Source organism: Silurus aristotelis, assembly GCF_946808225.1.
Source record: "Silurus aristotelis genome assembly, chromosome: 8".
Taxonomy (NCBI): Eukaryota; Metazoa; Chordata; class Actinopteri; order Siluriformes; family Siluridae; genus Silurus; species Silurus aristotelis.
In genome coordinates this window covers 4,495,149-4,512,917 of record NC_139581.1, presented here as the reverse complement: position 1 = coordinate 4,512,917, position 17,769 = coordinate 4,495,149, and the positions used below count along the sequence as shown (strand labels likewise).

Below are 17,769 nucleotides of genomic sequence, written 5' to 3'. Positions count from 1 at the left end.
TATTTTTAACAGTAACGCATTACTTTTTGGTGTAAATAATCAACAAAGTAATTGAGTTACTTTTTGAATGAAGTAACGAGTAACTGTAACCAGTTACTATTTTTTAGTAATGAGCACAACACTGCTATGACGGGTGTCTTTTATACACATAATGAGTTGATATTATTAGTTCTTTTCTAAAGGAACAGGATTAATTTGGGTGTGTGAGAATCAGAATTTTTGTTGATGTGGAACGGGATACAACTTATTTTAGTCGATCAAATACAAATAAATTTACAATCTTTCTTTAACGTTTTGTTTTCTAAATTTTTTTTTTTTTATATATATATATATCTTTTAAAATAAACCTACCATAAAAATTCTTAACTGTTAATTTGTTTGTAAGGGGGTTTTAAAATAATTATTTAGCCCACAATATAAATATAATAGTTACCACTGAATAAATATAAAAAAATTTTATGACAGCATTTGTTAGTATTTTCTCCTCAAATGCCCTTTTAGCAGTCGCTGAAAACATTCTCAAGTGTTTTTAGACAGGCCCTAAATGTTTAACGTTAGCCCCCTGAAGGTGCTTGAAACAACGCGTATTGATATGGATATAAAAGGCCTGCTTGTTTCTCAGACGCGAGGGTCTGATTTGTTGCCTGAATTGTGCAATTGTGGATTTCTACACTCCTCGGGAAGCTATGAGAGAGGATTCACATTTTCCATTCTGCGTGTCCAGGACATTTACAGTTGGCGTCAGGGTATCAGTTGGTCGGAGAGGAGGCACTTTGAAGTGTTTGTGGTATCGGCACATCTGCAGGCAAGATGTGAGCCGCGTGCAGAGGAGAGAAAAAAAGAAGAAGGAGAAAGAAAAAAAAAAAACGGGGGGGGGGGGGGCTCCCACCACATCATGTGACAATGAACAACATTCCTTTCTCTCTTTTGTCGAAAAAAAAAGTGTTGTGAAACTCTTCCCATCTCCGACATAAATCTTTGTGCAACGGCGGCGTCAGTCACCGCCACAGAATTCTTCTGAATAATGATGTACTTGGCTGAAATGCCTATAAAAGCCCCGGGGAACATTCGATGCTTACCAGCTCCGTAGTTGATTATTTTCAGAAGGATCTGGCTTCAGGTTCTGCTGGGAAACGCCGCGCTGTTTTGCCGGCGCTAACTCATGAGCTGCATAAACACCTTCTTGTGGAGATATTTTGGTACTGTATACACGGATATATACCGGGTTTAATGTGAATTCTGGCTTGTGATTGGCTGGAAGTTCAGGTGTGAGTTCAGAGCGTTGAACATGCAGGTAGTTAGAGGTCGGTTTAATCAGTGTTCTGACTGTAGCCATAGTAACATACAGGCTACGTCTACACCAAATTTCTGTGGAAATACGCTCCACATTCGCACTATACAATATGGTATCAAAAAGTTTTAAGACTACTGGTTCCAGCTGCTGCTATATTTACTCCGTGCATTACCACGTCTGTTTGTGAAACATGAAATTGTGTGTAAAACTGGGCAAATCTGCCACAGAGATGTTTGATGTGACATACAGTACGGCGATGTGACATATGGCGATGCTGTAACGAGTCGTTCGAGGTGTTTAGAGTCAAATGTGCGCTTTAAGAGTGAAAGAACATCGCCGGAAGGCAACGAGAGATCGGGAAGACCTTCGACGAGCTCAAACCGCAAAAATGTAGAAACCATTCAGCAACTTTTTTATGATGATTGTCGGAGATCTGACGCAAATCGCAGAAGTTTTCAGGACATTCCAGAAGTGGCAGGAACACTGGGAGTGCTGGGTATTGCTATGCAGCGGGACTATTTTGAAGGTGATTTTTTGTAAATGTAGAAAAATTAAGTACTTTCTTGTAAATAGAGCTAGTCTGCAAACTTTTTGATTCCACCTCATAGTTTACAGTCAATTTCCCAAAAGTTACTCATCAACACAGAAACGTCTGAAAACGCTTACGTCCCTGTACTGCGCATGAGAAAAACGTCAACCTGTGTCATTTCCGCCTGCCGTTTATTTACCTTTCGGCTCTTTGAAACGTTGCGGCAATGAAAAAAAATGCATCATTTTCACAGACCACACTGAGACGTGAAATCAGTTTTGCCAAATTCCTCTGCGTTGGAGAGAATAATAATAAAAAAAAAAAAAAAACTTAAAAAAAAAAAAAAAAAAAAAAAAGCCATCTCAGTGTGGACAGAAGGGGGAAAAAAACGTTTTCAAAAAATGAAAAACGAAACGAAAAAACATATTAGTGTGGAAATTGCTGCAGTTCCAGTTCCATTCGGAGTGAGACAGCTACTCTAAACATTTCCTAATAACCCTTATTGAGCTCCCTAAAGGATTTTTGCATGTGGTGTATTTTATATGATGAATTCTGTGATTTTATTGAGAAGAAAACATTCAGATGTGAAATATAACCAAAAAATGGGACAAGGAGTAAACTCCAACAGCTTCATTATTAGTAGAGACGCAGCACAGACGCACGTAATTCCACAATTAAGGATCCATTCAGTCATTTCTGCTCTGCAAACATCAATGACAGCTTTAACTTGTCAATGCTGGGAAGTGATGCTGGTGAGAATCCATGACTAGGTGTGAGGCCTCACACTTTTTTAATGCCCTCTGCTACATGTCATTATTCACTGCTACATCATGCAGGAAAAATCATTTTATCTTCAACCTAGCATTAGATGATAAGTTTTTGATAAAGCCTGAATTATAGTCTTAATTCTTTCAGATTCATCGTTTCTGACGTTTTAAATATTATATATCTAAAGTATGAACTTTTGAGGTCAGAGGACAAAACCTGGCCATCTCATGTTAACGGCCAGCCTTACTATTCAACTGCTTTTATCCCCTTTGAGAACCTGGTACTTTTATAAAGTCAGGTACTAATGTAGGGGAGATGAGGAGGCCTGGGTTGCACTCAAATTTCAATAGGGTTGAGATCAGTGCGCTATTGCAGACAACTCAAGATCTTCCACTCCAACCCATGTATGGCATATATTGTCATGCTGGAACAGGTTTGGGTCTTCTAGTTCAGGTGAAGGGAAAATTTTCATATACAATTCTGTGCCTCTAACATTGTGGTATCAGATTAGGGACCATATACAGTATGAGACCCCAGTGTGGCTAGAATATGCCATATAACACATATGGCTGGAAAAGTCTGGTGTCCCAATACTTTTGCTCATATAAAATATATAAAGCTTGTCTGTAGAAAAAGTTTAGTTTAGTTCCTGGACAAAACCAATTGAATAGCTGATTTTGTTGAACATTCGATATACACAGGAACAGCTGATAGCATTCATTCTCCTTTTTTCGATCTGAAACCAAGTACTTTCAAAACCAGTGTGTTACTGCTACAAGTACTGCTGTGAGAGGTTTTTTTTTGTTAAATTTATTTTAAAAACTATCTCTTCATTTTTCTACATTCACTCACCCTTGTGACGAAACAAGAGAATGGTGAAGTTTTCCCACTTGAGACTGTTTATTTTTTGATGGATCGACTCTCCTACCTATGAAAAGATTCTCTCAGAAGGTACAGATGACGCAGCCATTCCAGGACATAAGACTAAGCGAATGACTTGTTTTTTTATGTTTAATGATAAACAGAGGCAGCGTGGAGACAGAAATGGTTTGTACTCATTGCTGCTGAGGATGTTCTCCACAAGACCGGTCTGAAAAGACGTGATATGACTGTGGTTCCAGTTCAAAAACATGAAAATGGATTTGAACAAGGGGGTGGTACCTCAGTGGTTAAGGCGCTGGGATCAGATGGTTGGGGGTTCAAGCCCCTTTATTGCCAAGCTGCCACACTTGGGCCCTTGAGCAAGGCCCTTAACTCTCTGTGCTTCAGAGGCACTATAAAAAAAAAGAAGAAGCTATAATTAATAGAGACAGCTTACTACAATGGCTTAAAGCTACGATTGCCAGAGGTGGAAAGAGTAATAAAATATTCTACTCAAGTAAAAAGTCTGTTACTTTAATTACATTTTACTTAAGTATAAGGAAAGTTACCAGTCTAAAAATCTACTCAAGTAAAAATAAAAAGTAGCTGATTTCCAATTTACTGAGATTAAAATAAAAAAATTTTAAGTCTTTTTTGTTGTTGTTAAAAAAGAACAAGCAGATATACATCTCAAACTAGTTGTTTTTAAGTTTTAAAACCTTAAACTGCAAAAAAAAAAAAAAAAAAACACTACAGTCCATGACTTAAGTCTAATGTGAGTTAAAAAAAAATCCTGTTATAACGTCATTTATGATAATGAGAGAAATCGCAAATGCAGTCCAGACAGCGAGCGCACACATTGAACAACTTTCGATTCGATGGCATTTTGCTTTCAGTTGGGTCTCTATCACTAGCGTCTGTCTTGTCCGTCTCCATCTTTCTTTCTTGTGAGTTTAGCACATTTTGTTCTCCTCCCATCAATCCATCATTACAGTAGTTTCTGGACTGCGATTTTATTTTCACATTATTTTTTATGTTTTTCCTTTTTCACTTAGTAACAGATATGATTTAAAATGTAGCTACGTACAGAACACATTTAAGTAAAACGTACATTTGCAGATATTAAAAAGTACTTTTGTTGAAAAATCTTGAAATACACAAAAACTACTCAATTAGAGTGAAGCCAGTAAATGTAATTTGTTAATTTCACCTCTGACTATTACCATAAACAGTTCTGCACTCAACAATGATGGATCTATATCGAATGGCTACCTAGTGCTAAAGATGAGGATGGGTTTAAGTCTGGCTCCTCTCCAGGTTTCTTCCTCATACCATCTCATGGTGTTTTCCCTACTTAACCCAGTCGGAGTCTTCACGTAAGTCCAATTATGGCGTGTATTGTGAATCAGCGTAACAGAAAATTCACCCAAAATAGCAGCTAATTTTCTTCAATACGTCAAGAAATTGTAAATTCGAGCCCAGACATGGCTTCGGAGGGTTGGCACCTTGCAGCTCCCGCAGTCTGGCGCTTTACAAGAGCCACACGAAAGCGTCCCGGCAGCAACTCAGCAACAAGTCCGACCACGAGACGAGCGATTTTTATCAACAGTTTGGTCTGCAGTAACCATAACAGCCCCACCGCAGCCCAATTTTCACATTTCATTAATAACAAGCGCTCCTGCCAAAAAATTCGGTCCCTTTTTCCTTGGAACAGACGTCGTTTGTAACTGTTATTAAAGTCATATTTTACAGCTTTGTCCATAAATCACCGTGAATTAGCCTGGATTACCGCGACGCTCGTCCGTTACGGACGCTCTGCCTGTGTCGGATTTGTCGAAGTCAAGGGACAAATTCTGCACGGGAAAAAAGGTATGAGGGTTTTCAAAACACATCCGGTGTCCCTATGCCAGACATGCAAACAAAAACCTAATACGATGGCGTGGATTTAACATGAGATCAGCGTCACATGTCCCCAGACCTCTTCCACATCCACAACCACCTCCATGTTGGCACGGTTTCAAGGGCGCAGACCCGGCCCCATGACTCACACCGAGAAATGAAAACATTTAATTATGGGAGTATACAGGGTTTTCAGGGAAGACGATGACTAACACGTGTGAGATGTTCTGGATCTGGTGAAGGTCACTGGGCTGAATCCATTCAGTGAGTTTGTTCTGCCATTTGGGACAGTCTGCTGTTTGTGCTCTCCAGACCCAGATGTGTATAACGGTAATAATACGTAATAATTCCAGATTTGATGTTTTAGCACTAAGTAAAAGATAATGCGACATTGCTAGATGAGTGTTACAGGATTTTACTACACGCTATGGAGGTGAATGACGGCCCGAGCATTAAAAAACGTGTAAGTCCTTACACCTAGCTGTGGATTCTCACCTTATACCAGGGTCACGTCCCAGTATTGGCAAGTTAGCGCCGTAATTGATGGTTTGCAATGCAAAACTGACTGAATGGATCAAAATAATGCTTCATTTTCCTTATTATTTTATATTTTCGGCTCATTAGAGCTAGAATTCTACTGCGCCAGATCACACCCAGAGATAAAATAGGGCCATTAGCTTACATTTATATGAATGAGCTTACTAGATTGTTATTAGAGAGAGAAAGTGAGTGTGAATCACATGCATCTGTGTTGTGTCTCTACTAATTAAGGAGAGAGAAAAAAAGACTTTTTACTTTATACATTACAGTGAAATTCTTCCTTTGCATATCCCAGCGATGTTAGAAAGCTGGGGGTCAAAACGCATTGACGGCTAAATTAAAGGGCCCCTGGAGCACTGAGGGGTTGAGGGCCTTGCTCAAGGGCCCAACAGTGGCAGTTTGGCGATACTGGGGGTTCTCACCTTTAATAATATTAATAATACTTTCATTTCTTTGGTACTGTTATAATGACGCTGTTGTTGTTAATGCCATGTGCTGTTTTCTTTCTGTTTCTCATTTTCAGTTATCAAAATTACCGTTTTCAACCTTTAAAGGGATCCACATCCCTCATGGAGTTTAGAAAGGTCATTAGAAAATATGTTCAATAGTTGTTTTGCTCCACATTGACAGTTGTTTCTGACCAACGCATTCATTTCAACGCTAAGTGCTCACATCTGAGCTCTTCACACTGAACCTGATATATATATATACACAGTGAGGAAAATAAGTATTTGAACACCCTGCTATTTTGCAAGTGCTCCCATATATATATATATATGTATATATAGACAGTCCCCAAATTACAGTTAAAATTTTTCGATCTTACTATAAGGATAGCGATGAAACAGAAAATGTGTGTGTGTGTGTGTGTGTGTGTGTGTGTGTGTGTGTGTGTGTGTGTGTGTGTGTGTGTGTGTGTGTGTGTGTATGTGTGTTTTTGGTGTTTAAAAGCTCTGTTGTCTCTCCTTTTTAGTGGCATTGCTGGACACTGAAACAGACCCGCACTTATTATCGTTTATAGTTTTATAGTTTTTTTGCCTTTTGTTTTGTCTGGCTCCACCCTCCATTCTCGGCCATGTGCTGTTGCTCTTTGTCAAATTATGTACAGTGATTAACAAATTATATTGTACCACCATCTCCATTTTTTTAAGACTCTTGGGTAGGCTAGGCCGTGTCTCAACTTACAATATTTTCAAGTTACAGCGGGGTCACTGGAACACATCTCCATCATAACTCAGGGACTACCTGTGGGTGTGTGTGTGTGTGTGTGTGTGTGTGTGTGTGTGTGTGTGTGTGTGTGTGTGTGTGTGTGTATAACAATATATATTACCAAAAAAACCACCAATTTACTATCTCAACAAATTAGAATACTTCATAAAACAAATAAAAAAATTTTTTAGTAAATTGTTGGCCTTCTGGAAAGTATGTTGAAAAGGAGCACCTACAAAGTATTGAGTTCATATACAGTAAATGAACACACTTTCCAGAAGGAATTTTCAATTCACTTAAAATGTTTTTTTTAATTGGTCTTGAAGTATTCTCATTTGTTGAGATGTGAATTGGTGGGTTTTTGTAAAATGTGAGCCAAAATCATCACAATTAAAAGAACCAAAGACTTAAACTACTTCAGTCTGTGTGTATTGAATTATTTTAATATACGAGTTTCACGATTTGAGTTGAATTACTTGAATAAATAAACTTTTTCACGACATTCTAATTCATTGAGATGCACCTATATATATATATATATATATATATATATATATATATATATATATATATATATATATATATATATATATATATACACACAGTATATAGTGTGTATATATGTGTGCATCCTGAGTGCATCCCAATGTATTTTACTACATATACGCAGCTACTGTACGTTTGCCTGCCGCACGAAATGTAAAATATTGTTACAATTCTGTTGCATTGCTATCCTTATAGTAAGATAGAAAAATTTGAACTGTAATTTGTATATATAATATGTTTATTTCTGTTGCCACAATTTCTGTACACTTTTAGTCAACAATCTGTTCTCGCTTATCATGCAAAATTGACACATCTCACGGTTTCTCTATGTTTCTCTGCCAGTTGACTTGTTTCTATGAGCAGAGCAGCGCAACACAATCAGAGGAAAGTGCGATCTCTTCTACATACACAGACTCCCAGTGAACGATGAGCCTGTCATTTTTTTCCCCAATCTAATATATGCAATAGATCATTTATTTTGTATAAAGTTTAAAGCATGTTCTTAGTATTTAGACAGGGTGGGACAATTGATGAAGCAGCTACAAATGCAGTAGGTGATTCCAATTAGATTCTAAGGAATATTTGAGCATATTTAAGCTACTTCATGCTGATTGATGATTTTCTCGTAGGATCTGTAATCTGACATAGAGAACACGGTTTATGTATACAGATACATATTACTGGGATATCGTAGTGTAACAATATACAGTTCTGTAAGTAATAATCCTAATCTTAATCCGCAATAAGCACATCAGCATGAACACCGTTTTCCTCACAGGAAACATGGAACTCATCGACCCCTGGCTTTCAGACAATCCCGAGTGTCCTGACTGACTCCGCCGTAGCAATGCCCAGCTCTGAATGCGAAACAGCTTCCGAGCCTGTTTTCAGTTCCACCTTTTTTTTTTTTTAAATCGCCTCACTGCAGTTTGTCTGGATAATTTTTAAGAAACAGGCGAACTGTGTTCCTGTTGATTAAATCTGACAAACCTAAAGCATCGCCCGTGCCAGAAATAGAGCCTGCGAGTACGGCAACAATGGAGGCCCTCTTCTATCTCAACGTCCATCTGAAAACAATTTCTCTTCAACAGCACAGGCTTGGGATTGGTTCCTGGAAGAGAAGACGCTCATGATCCACTTCCTGAGAGGAAACAGAGTACTGCTTTATCAAATTTTTTTTTTTTTTCATATCAAAACCTGGCAAAGAATGTCATAAAACTTTGTGCATTTGAGTTGGTTTCTATAACAGCAGGAATGTACTGTAACGTTTATGTAATATTGATAAAAAGTGTCTCTACTTTCTATCAGTTGGAGGTAAAGCTTTAACTTTTCTGACATCTTCAGGAGAGCGGAGTTTACTTCTCACAGGAGCTCGGATTTGTATTTTATCACTTTTACAACAACACATTTACATTTACGGGATTTTGCAGACGCCTTAAGTCAGACCGATGAACAAATGTGCTCTATTAATGAATAAATCAACACTGGTTCACTACTGTAGCTTGCAAACGTAGGAGACCGTCAACCTTAAACTCTGTTGGGAGGAATTATATCATCAACAAACAGAAAAAAATAAGTACTAGTGTTTCAGGAAAAAGAAGGTCTTCACAAGGCGTTTAAAGATAACCAGTGACTTGGACGTTCAGACATCTAGGGGAAGTTCTAGGTTCTCTTTGTGTTCATCAGCCACAAGGGTTAGGGTTAGGGTTAAATCAGGTACTGATGAAGGATGAGGTGAGGAGACCTGTGGTGCAGTCAGTGTTCCAATTCATCCCAAAGTTGTTCAGTAGGGTTGAGATCGGAGCTCTATAGCAGGCCACTCAAGATCTTCCTCTCCAAACCATGTAAACCATGTCTTTAATAAGCTGGCTTTTGTGCACATGGGCATCATCATGCTGGAACACATTTGGTTTTCTAAGTTCAAGTAAACGTAAAATTTTATTGTACTGCATCCACTGAACTGTGTGCCTCCAGCTTTGTGGTAACAATTTGAAGAAGAACCACATATGGAAGGAAAGGTCACGTGTTCCAATACTTCTGGTATTGTAAACAAGCATCAGTGTTTTAAATCTGTGTGAGTGCAGCTACCGGAGGCCAGTGGACGAACTGCGTTCAGAGACTTGCAGATGTCGAAATGAGTAGCCTGTGTGGATAAACATGGCCGAATCCTTCTGATGTTGACACGAGCTAGAAACATGTACGGTAAAGGCCAGTCGATTGTCCACAGTTACCCCGAGGTTGATAGCAGGGGCTCAAGTAGAGATGAGAGAGTTTCATGTGGTGGAACGTCAGTGAATCTGGCACGTGTTGTCACTTATGCTATAGCAGCTATAAACAGTCCATCCGTCATCATCCTCTGTTTTGTCTTTGCATTTCGGGTAGAAAAAACGTGTAATCTAGAGACGTACCAGTGCCAATTGGATCCCACTACATGTGTGAAGTTTTGACATTAGACCTCCGGGAGTGTTTAAAGGCTCTGGCATGGAGAAGCTGTTGCTGGATCTGTGATGATCACAAATGTTGAGCTCAGTAGCTCCTACTATTATACAAAAGACTGTAGAAAGAACATTTACTTATAATCTTATACTCCTGTACTCTTGTTAGTTCTCACTCTCCAGTGTTCTGTATTGTTGAAAGATTTATGATCAAACTCTTGATGTCACCCAAATGAGGATGGGTTCCCCTTTTGAGTCTGGTTCCTCTCAAGGTTTCTTCCTCATAACATCTAAGGGAGTTTTTTCTTGCCACAGTCGCCACGGCTGCTCATCAGGGATAAATGCACACCATTCACCTTGACTGTTGATTTCTGTAAAGCTGCTTTGAGACTATGTCTGTTGTGAAAAGCGCTATAGAAATAAACTTGACTTGACTTGACTTAATCTGCTTAGTCCTGAAGTTGTCACAAAGGTTACAGCTTCACCTCTGAGTGTCCCAAAGCACTGAAACTGTAGACTCCTTCTTCCTTTTTTGTAAATGTTTAATCAACGTTAGCATGCCAGTTGATAAGATGTTGGCCTTCTGATTAGAAGGTCATGGGTTCAAATCCCAGCACCACTAAGCTGCCACTGCTGGGCCCTTTAAACAAAGCCCTTAAACTTTAATTGCTTAGCTGTGTAACTGAGATAATTGTAAGTCGCTTTGGATGAAGTCGTCTAACAAATGGCATAAATGTAAATGATCAAACACGGAGTGGGTGTTCATTTATTTATTTTATAAACAGCATAATAAACAATTCTATTTTTATTTCCAGTTGATTTAAAAATTAATTTATTCATGTCATAACACACCGTTTTATTCTCAAACAGAAGGATAAACAAAAAGAAACTCGTTACTTATTATAACTATAAAAACGAGGTGCATGGTTGATGCATTTTTTTCCCTTTCCTCCAGCCCTACAGGTGGCGCTGAAGTACACTTCGCTGCGTGCAACACTGACTTTTACACCGCAAAAAACACGCGAAGCGGTTGAGGCCGCATCTCAAAAGCAGTTTTTTTCTCCTAATATAGTGTACTTTTTTGCCTTTATACAATAGGACCGTCCACCCTTTATAGTGCACTTGTACACACTATATTGATGGTTTTGGAACACGAGCCGGTGCATCAGTATTTTGACATAGGCTACAGTAAAATCCTGTTTCATGTTTAGTAATATTATAAATAATTACAGTATAAAGAGAGAATAAAATGCAGTCGGATGACGCGCAGTATCTAAAACGGTAATTTTATATTTTATTTTTTATTTAAAAAGTTGAAATAGATGAAGAAAATGGCAGGAGAGAGCTGTGAGTGCAGATAGGGTGTGTTTCAGCTCCATCCAATCTATAGCTTAATATATATACAAATACTTTTATACACTATTTATACCTACAGTAATGTTTCCCCATTATTATTATTATTATTATTATTATTATTATTATTATTATAGTCTTCAAATGTACCGTTTAATTCTATTCTGTATGTTGCTGTAATTTTAATTGTATATTTTAAGTGTAATATATATATATATATATATCAATTATATCTTTTTTTTTTTTTTCAATTTGTGTTTACTGCTTAATTATTACTTTTTTTTTCTTTTTTTCTTTACTTTTGCATAAATAATTTCCAGGCCTATCCTCAGATCTTTACATCTTTTATTTAACTCCAAATGATATCAGATGACAGAAAGTAAATGAGTTGTTTATGTGCAGTAAAAAAAAAAAGAAACCAACAAACAAACAAATAATTGAATAAAATATGATGAAGATGATGATGGAGATGATACTGCTGCTACTATTACTACTAGTAATAGAATATCAAAATAGCCTAGAATGAATAAAAATCATATTCATTTTGTATATTTCGAGATATTATAGAAAGTGATTGTTCCTGTGAAGTTTTAAAAAACCCTTATACTTAAAATAAATAGATAGATAGATAGATAGATAGATAGATAGATAGATAGATAGATAGATAGATAAAATATGATAGTTATTAATATTACTGCACCTTTCACAACACTGATGGACACCGTACAATTGAGTGATAATCATGAAAACAAGACAAATAACAAACAACAGCTGTTTAACAGTTAAAACTACTACTACTTTATTAATAATACAAAAAATAATAATAATAATATCCAAGACAAAATATGCTGGACGGAATATAAATTATTTAATTTTTTTAACTTTTAAAGATTACAGAAAGTAAATGGATTGTTAATGTTCAGTCAAAATATACCTCATGCTTTAAATAAATAAATAAATAATGATATTAATTATTATTAATATCAATAATAATAATAATAATAATAATAATAATAATAAAATGAAATAATAATATCTTCAGGAAAATATTATAGAATGAATAAAAGTCATAAAAATGCTGTATGTTTCTAAATATTATAAAAATTTAATGGATTGTTTGTGTATATTGTTATAAAAAATATAACTTTTAAATGACATAAAATTTGGTACTACTACTAGAGAGATCGAGGAATAATTTATAAAGAAGTAAAAGCACTAAAAGGCCTCATTATTAATCTGATGTGGTCTCGGTTGAGATTTTCAGCCTGATATGGACGATGATATTTACACGTATGAAGCTCACCTGAAAAGGTGAAAAGGATTTGATATTATATTGATTGAGTGATTATTTATAGGAAAGTGAAGACGGGGAATATCGATGTTCACCCCACGGAGAAGGCCCTGGTGGTGCACTACGAGGTGGAGGCTTTCGTCTTGGGAGAAAATGGTGACTCTGTACATGAGGAGCGTAAAGAGTGTCAGAAGGTGTAGGTGTTTCTCTTTCACATCATGCTGCATCATCTTCAATCCCTCACACCTTACTCAGGACAGCATCAACTGGTTCCAGATCCATTCCTCTACAACACTAAACGTGGCTTTAAATGCATAAAAAGAATAGAATGAATAGAATGAATGAATAGAACACGGTAACAGCTGACTGATAAGGTGTCAGGGCATGAAGTTACAGGAAAAAACCCAAATAAATCAGAACTTCACCAACCTGCAGAACATCAAGAAGGTCAGCAGTAAACATGTTCATTTCAATATTAATTTTTTAATGTGATTTATTTTCCCCAAAATCTTTTTACACATCTTATATTTTTCCCTCTTTTTGATATTAAAAGTTATTAAATATTGTTGTTTCTTTTACATAATATTTTTTTAAATTTTATTTTAAGTATTTAAAAAAAAAAAATCGCAATTAGAATTTTTTATTTTTTTTTAATATATATTTATTCATATTATTTTGCTATTTGCACTTTTAACATTTACTTTTAAGGTTTTAACATTTTTTATTTATTAATTTTTTATTTGTTTAAAATTTTTTACTACCCTACATACTGAAATACATTTTTTTACTGTCTGAAATTTAACACAAAATTGTATAATAAAAAAAAAAATTTTAAACAGATAAAAACAATGAAATTCAGATATCGGTTCAGACACACCTGAACAACTGAATTTTTTATATGTTTTAAGTTTTTGTCTTTGCATAAAATGTAAGGGTTTTTTTTTATATTTGAAGTTTGATCTAGATTAAAAAAAAAAAAAATCTAAATTCTTTGTCACTGCATGTTTGTTTTATTTATTTTATTTTTTATTTTATTTAACATTTATAATAAAGAAAATGTCAACCAGAATCTTTAAGCTTTTTGAGATTTCATGACTACCTGAACTTTTTTTTTTTTACCATAAAAAAGTCATTTTTATTTTTTATATCGACTCTATAAAAATAACGGATTTTTTTTACATTGGTGTTATGTATAGCTTATATTATATTATACTATATTATATTATATTATATTATTAATGCAGATTTTTCTTATATTTTTTATTAGACTTTTTGAATTTAGAATTTTATACTTCCTACTTTTTTTTTTTTTACCTTAAAATCTACTTTTTTAAACTAGATTTTTTGCATGTAGCTTTAGCTTAATATATTAACAGTAAATATTAATATCTAATAAATAATCCTTTACTTTTTTATTTATTCTATTATTTTCAAGTGAGTTTGTCAATTAGACTTTTTAACCTTTTGAACATTCAAACCCTAAACTTTGTGATCTTTTAACATTAAAAATGTTTAAAAAAAGGTCCTAAAAATAATGAATTTGTCACCTGAAATATTTCATACAAAAATGTTCAAATTATTATTATTATTTTTTTTTTTGCCCTTTTTGTGCCTCTCATGTGTCTCAGAATACGACTGAAGAGTCTAAATTCCGGGACGGACATCTCCTCTCTCGCTAGGAAGGTGGTGGAGGAATGTAAACTTATTCATCCTTCCAAAGTGGCCGAAGTGGAACATCTTCTCTTCTACCTGCAGAACCGCAAGAAGGCCGGCAGTAAAGGTGGAGGAGGCAGAACGCTAACTTGCTGTAGTGTTAAACATTCAGTATAAACCAGTATCAGTTTATAATATAATAATTAAAATATATCAGTTTAAGACTAAATCAGGCTGCCACATGATTTGGCTACTTCTTTTTAATAATTTATTTAATTAATTACTTTTTTACACACCTGAGTTACTACACTGAGCTTTATTTATTTATTTCTTTTACCCAGATTTTTTTATTTATTTATTTGATCATTTATTTATTTATTTATCTATTTGTTTATCTATTTATTTATTCTGAATTTTTTTACTAATTTTTTTCTTTATTTAATTTTTTCTTTCTTTATTTTTTTTTAATGAAAATTTTCCACTATTTGTAAACAAGAATTCTTTACTTTAAAATTTTTGAGCCTTAATCTTAGGGATTAAATGTTTCTAAGATGATGTAATATTATACACTCTTAATCTATTTTAATATTTATGCAGATTTTTTCTGATTGTTTTTTTTTAAGTACTCAATATTTTTACTCTGGAATTTTATACTTCCTAAAAAGTTTTTAACATTTTATTTGTTATCTGAATTTTTGAACCAGAAATTTCTGCATGCTGTTTTTAACCAGAGATACTAAAAGTGTACTAAAACTGAATTTTTTTGTCCTGATTTTTACTGTTTATTTTCACCCTGAACAATTATGCTACCTTAATTTTTTACTTGTATATACTTTATTTATAAATTCTTTCTTTTCCCTTTTCAACCTGAATTGAATCCTGATTTTATTATTTCATCTATTTTTATAATTTTATACTTTTTTTTATTTTTATTAATTTATTAATTTTTTAAGATCGTTATTATTCAACTTTTTTGTAGCATTTGTCTACTTTGAAACAAATACAGATATGGAGATAATGATATAATATATTTAAATATAAATATTTATATACAATATACAACACATGCTTAATAATGATTCTTTTGTAACATTTCTTTTTCAATGTTATTGGGAAGCAGAACGAGAGGAGAAGAACCTGGTGAGACCCCGAGAACTCACTCCGTTTGAGGGGATGGAGGTACGAAATTGAATCCTGCTCATATCTTTTTTTTTTTCTTTTTACAAATGTAATAATAAAAGAATGTGTGGCATTCCAGCTGGATGAGGAGGCCAATATCAATAAGATTGAGGGTTACATTGAGCTGCTGTATGAAGGAATTCCGGAGAAGATCAGAGGATCCACTCTCATCCTACATCTCGCACGAAATCCAGATAACCTGGAGGAGCTGCTGCATAACGGTACTGTGCTCTGACCCCTTAATGTGTGTTTAATTATTATCTAGTGTAAATGTAAAAAAATTAATAGATAAAATTCTCATACGTCTGAAATGAACACAGGAAGGGTAATTCTAGACTGATCTCTCTCTCTCTCTCTCTCTCTCTCTCTCTCTCTCTCTCTCTCTCTCTCTCTCTCTCTCTCTCTCTCTGTAGATATATTTTTGTGTATATATATATATATATAATTTTTTCAATACAAGCCTTATAATTGTATTGTTTTTTTAACCTAAAAAGTTTTTGCTACTTCTAATTTGTATTTATTTATTTAAAACGTGTTTCACTACTTGAATTTTTATGTTTTTCGAATGTATTTACTTCCTGGTTATTTTCACAACCTCCTCTTTTCTTCAATCTTAATGTCTTTACTATCGAAAGCTACTGACCTCCTTTTTTTTTTTTTTAATGAATCGAATTGTCCAAATTTTGTATTTCACGCAGCTTTTTTTCATTACCTAAAAGTTTTCTTGGCTCAGAATTTCATATTTTATTTTATTCATTTTTTTTTCTATTTTTCTAAATATTTTAACCAGAATTTTTTATTTCTGATTTCTGTATATATAAAAGATATATAATTATATTTATTTGTTTGTTTATTCTCTGTGTGTGTGTGTGTGTGTGTGTGTGTGTGTGTGTGTGTGTGTGTGTGTGTGTGTGTGTGTTTTTAGAAGTTGTGCTTGGTGCACTAGCGAGAGTGTTGAGAGAAGATTGGAAACAGAGTATGGAGTTGGCCACCACCATCGTTTACATCTTCTTCTGTTTCTCCAGGTATCTGGTATTCATTTTATATTTATCTCATGTAGAGTTTTTGCATATTTACAGCAGGACCTGAAATAAATAAAGACTATAAAAAAAATAAAATAAGCATACGACAATGACATTTTCTTAAATATTGAATCGTAATATAATAAGAATAAAAATAAAAAGGTTGTAGTCACTTTTTAGCATCTGAATAAAAAAAATAGCATTCGCACCACTTTTGACTGATTGAGTTTCTTTCTAATTATTTTTACTACGTTACTTTTTTTTAAGTAACAAAAAATATTTCGTTTTCAAGTTTTATTAAAGTAATTTCTGTACGTTGAAATACTTTAATATAATTATATATTTTTAATTGGTATGGTTTTTCCTTCACCGTCTGCTCTGTGTTTCTTCTCCAGCTTCTCCCAGTTCCACGGTTTGATCACGCACTATAAGATCGGCGCTTTGTGCATGAACATCGTCGAGCACGAGCTGAAGAGGCACGACGTCTGGCAGGAAGAGCTGGAGAAGAAGAGCAAAACCTATATCCTCAATGCTGTGTCGAGTGAAGGGGGTGTGGCCTCCTGCATCTTAAATCTAACATAGTCGAATTGTCCAAGACGAGGTTTTTAACATGAGCCATGAATAGAATTAAAGCAGGTAGCAAAAGACTGGCTTTGTTAGTAACAATGCATTAAATATGAAACGCTTGTCGTATATACAGGAGTAGAGAGAGACATTAATTCCTGTGTAAGATGAAATTAGTTCAGTGTGAGCTCACGCAGCTGTGGATCAATTCAACAGATCGATCGACGACATGACGACTTTCGATTTCGACTCGATGCGATTATTTTTAATTCTAGACCTACTTTTTCTAAATTTTTCTTCCTATTTCTACATTAACAGCATTTAATAGACTTGTACTGTAAGAACCTATAAACACTCTTAGTACATCATTAATACCATTCATATCATCAATACCATTAACCAATAATCTTACATTTTTCAACACAATGTTTTTTCATTGAAATCTAGAACATTCTGGAACATGTCTTTCTTTCTTTCTTTCTTTCTTTCTTTCTTTCTTTCTTTCTTTCTTTCTTTCTTTCTTTCTTTCTTTCTTTCTTTCTTTCTTTCTATTTATATAAATTAACATTTTAATTTTTATACATTCTTTTATAACATTCAGTAATGCTGGAACATTTCCAGAACAT

General features: G+C 34.5%; 1 protein-coding gene across 4 annotated transcripts in view; it reads left to right on the top strand.

The window, feature by feature from the left end:
* Nucleotides 1-947: 947 nt before the first annotated feature.
* The window catches only part of LOC310729563 (kinesin-associated protein 3-like), a 38,538-nt gene continuing 21,716 nt past the window's right edge, over nucleotides 948-17,769 (top strand). The window contains exons 1-11 of one of the 4 annotated variants that reach the window (XM_083547891.1): nucleotides 948-1,199; nucleotides 3,461-3,542; nucleotides 3,617-3,711; nucleotides 4,367-4,399; nucleotides 11,037-11,362; nucleotides 12,790-12,921; nucleotides 14,354-14,505; nucleotides 15,499-15,557; nucleotides 15,637-15,778; nucleotides 16,483-16,582; nucleotides 16,975-17,099. In XM_083547891.1, coding sequence (XP_083404017.1) covers nucleotides 11,331-11,362; nucleotides 12,790-12,921; nucleotides 14,354-14,505; nucleotides 15,499-15,557; nucleotides 15,637-15,778; nucleotides 16,483-16,582; nucleotides 16,975-17,099 — 742 coding nt within the window. In that variant the 5' untranslated portion in view covers nucleotides 948-1,199; nucleotides 3,461-3,542; nucleotides 3,617-3,711; nucleotides 4,367-4,399; nucleotides 11,037-11,330. Of the gene's footprint in view, nucleotides 1,200-3,460; nucleotides 3,543-3,616; nucleotides 3,712-4,366; nucleotides 4,400-11,036; nucleotides 11,363-12,789; nucleotides 13,173-14,353; nucleotides 14,506-15,495; nucleotides 15,558-15,636; nucleotides 15,779-16,482; nucleotides 16,583-16,974; nucleotides 17,100-17,769 lie in introns of those variants that run through there. The other 3 variants (XM_083547892.1, XM_083547890.1, XM_083547893.1) reach the window with 3 other exon arrangements.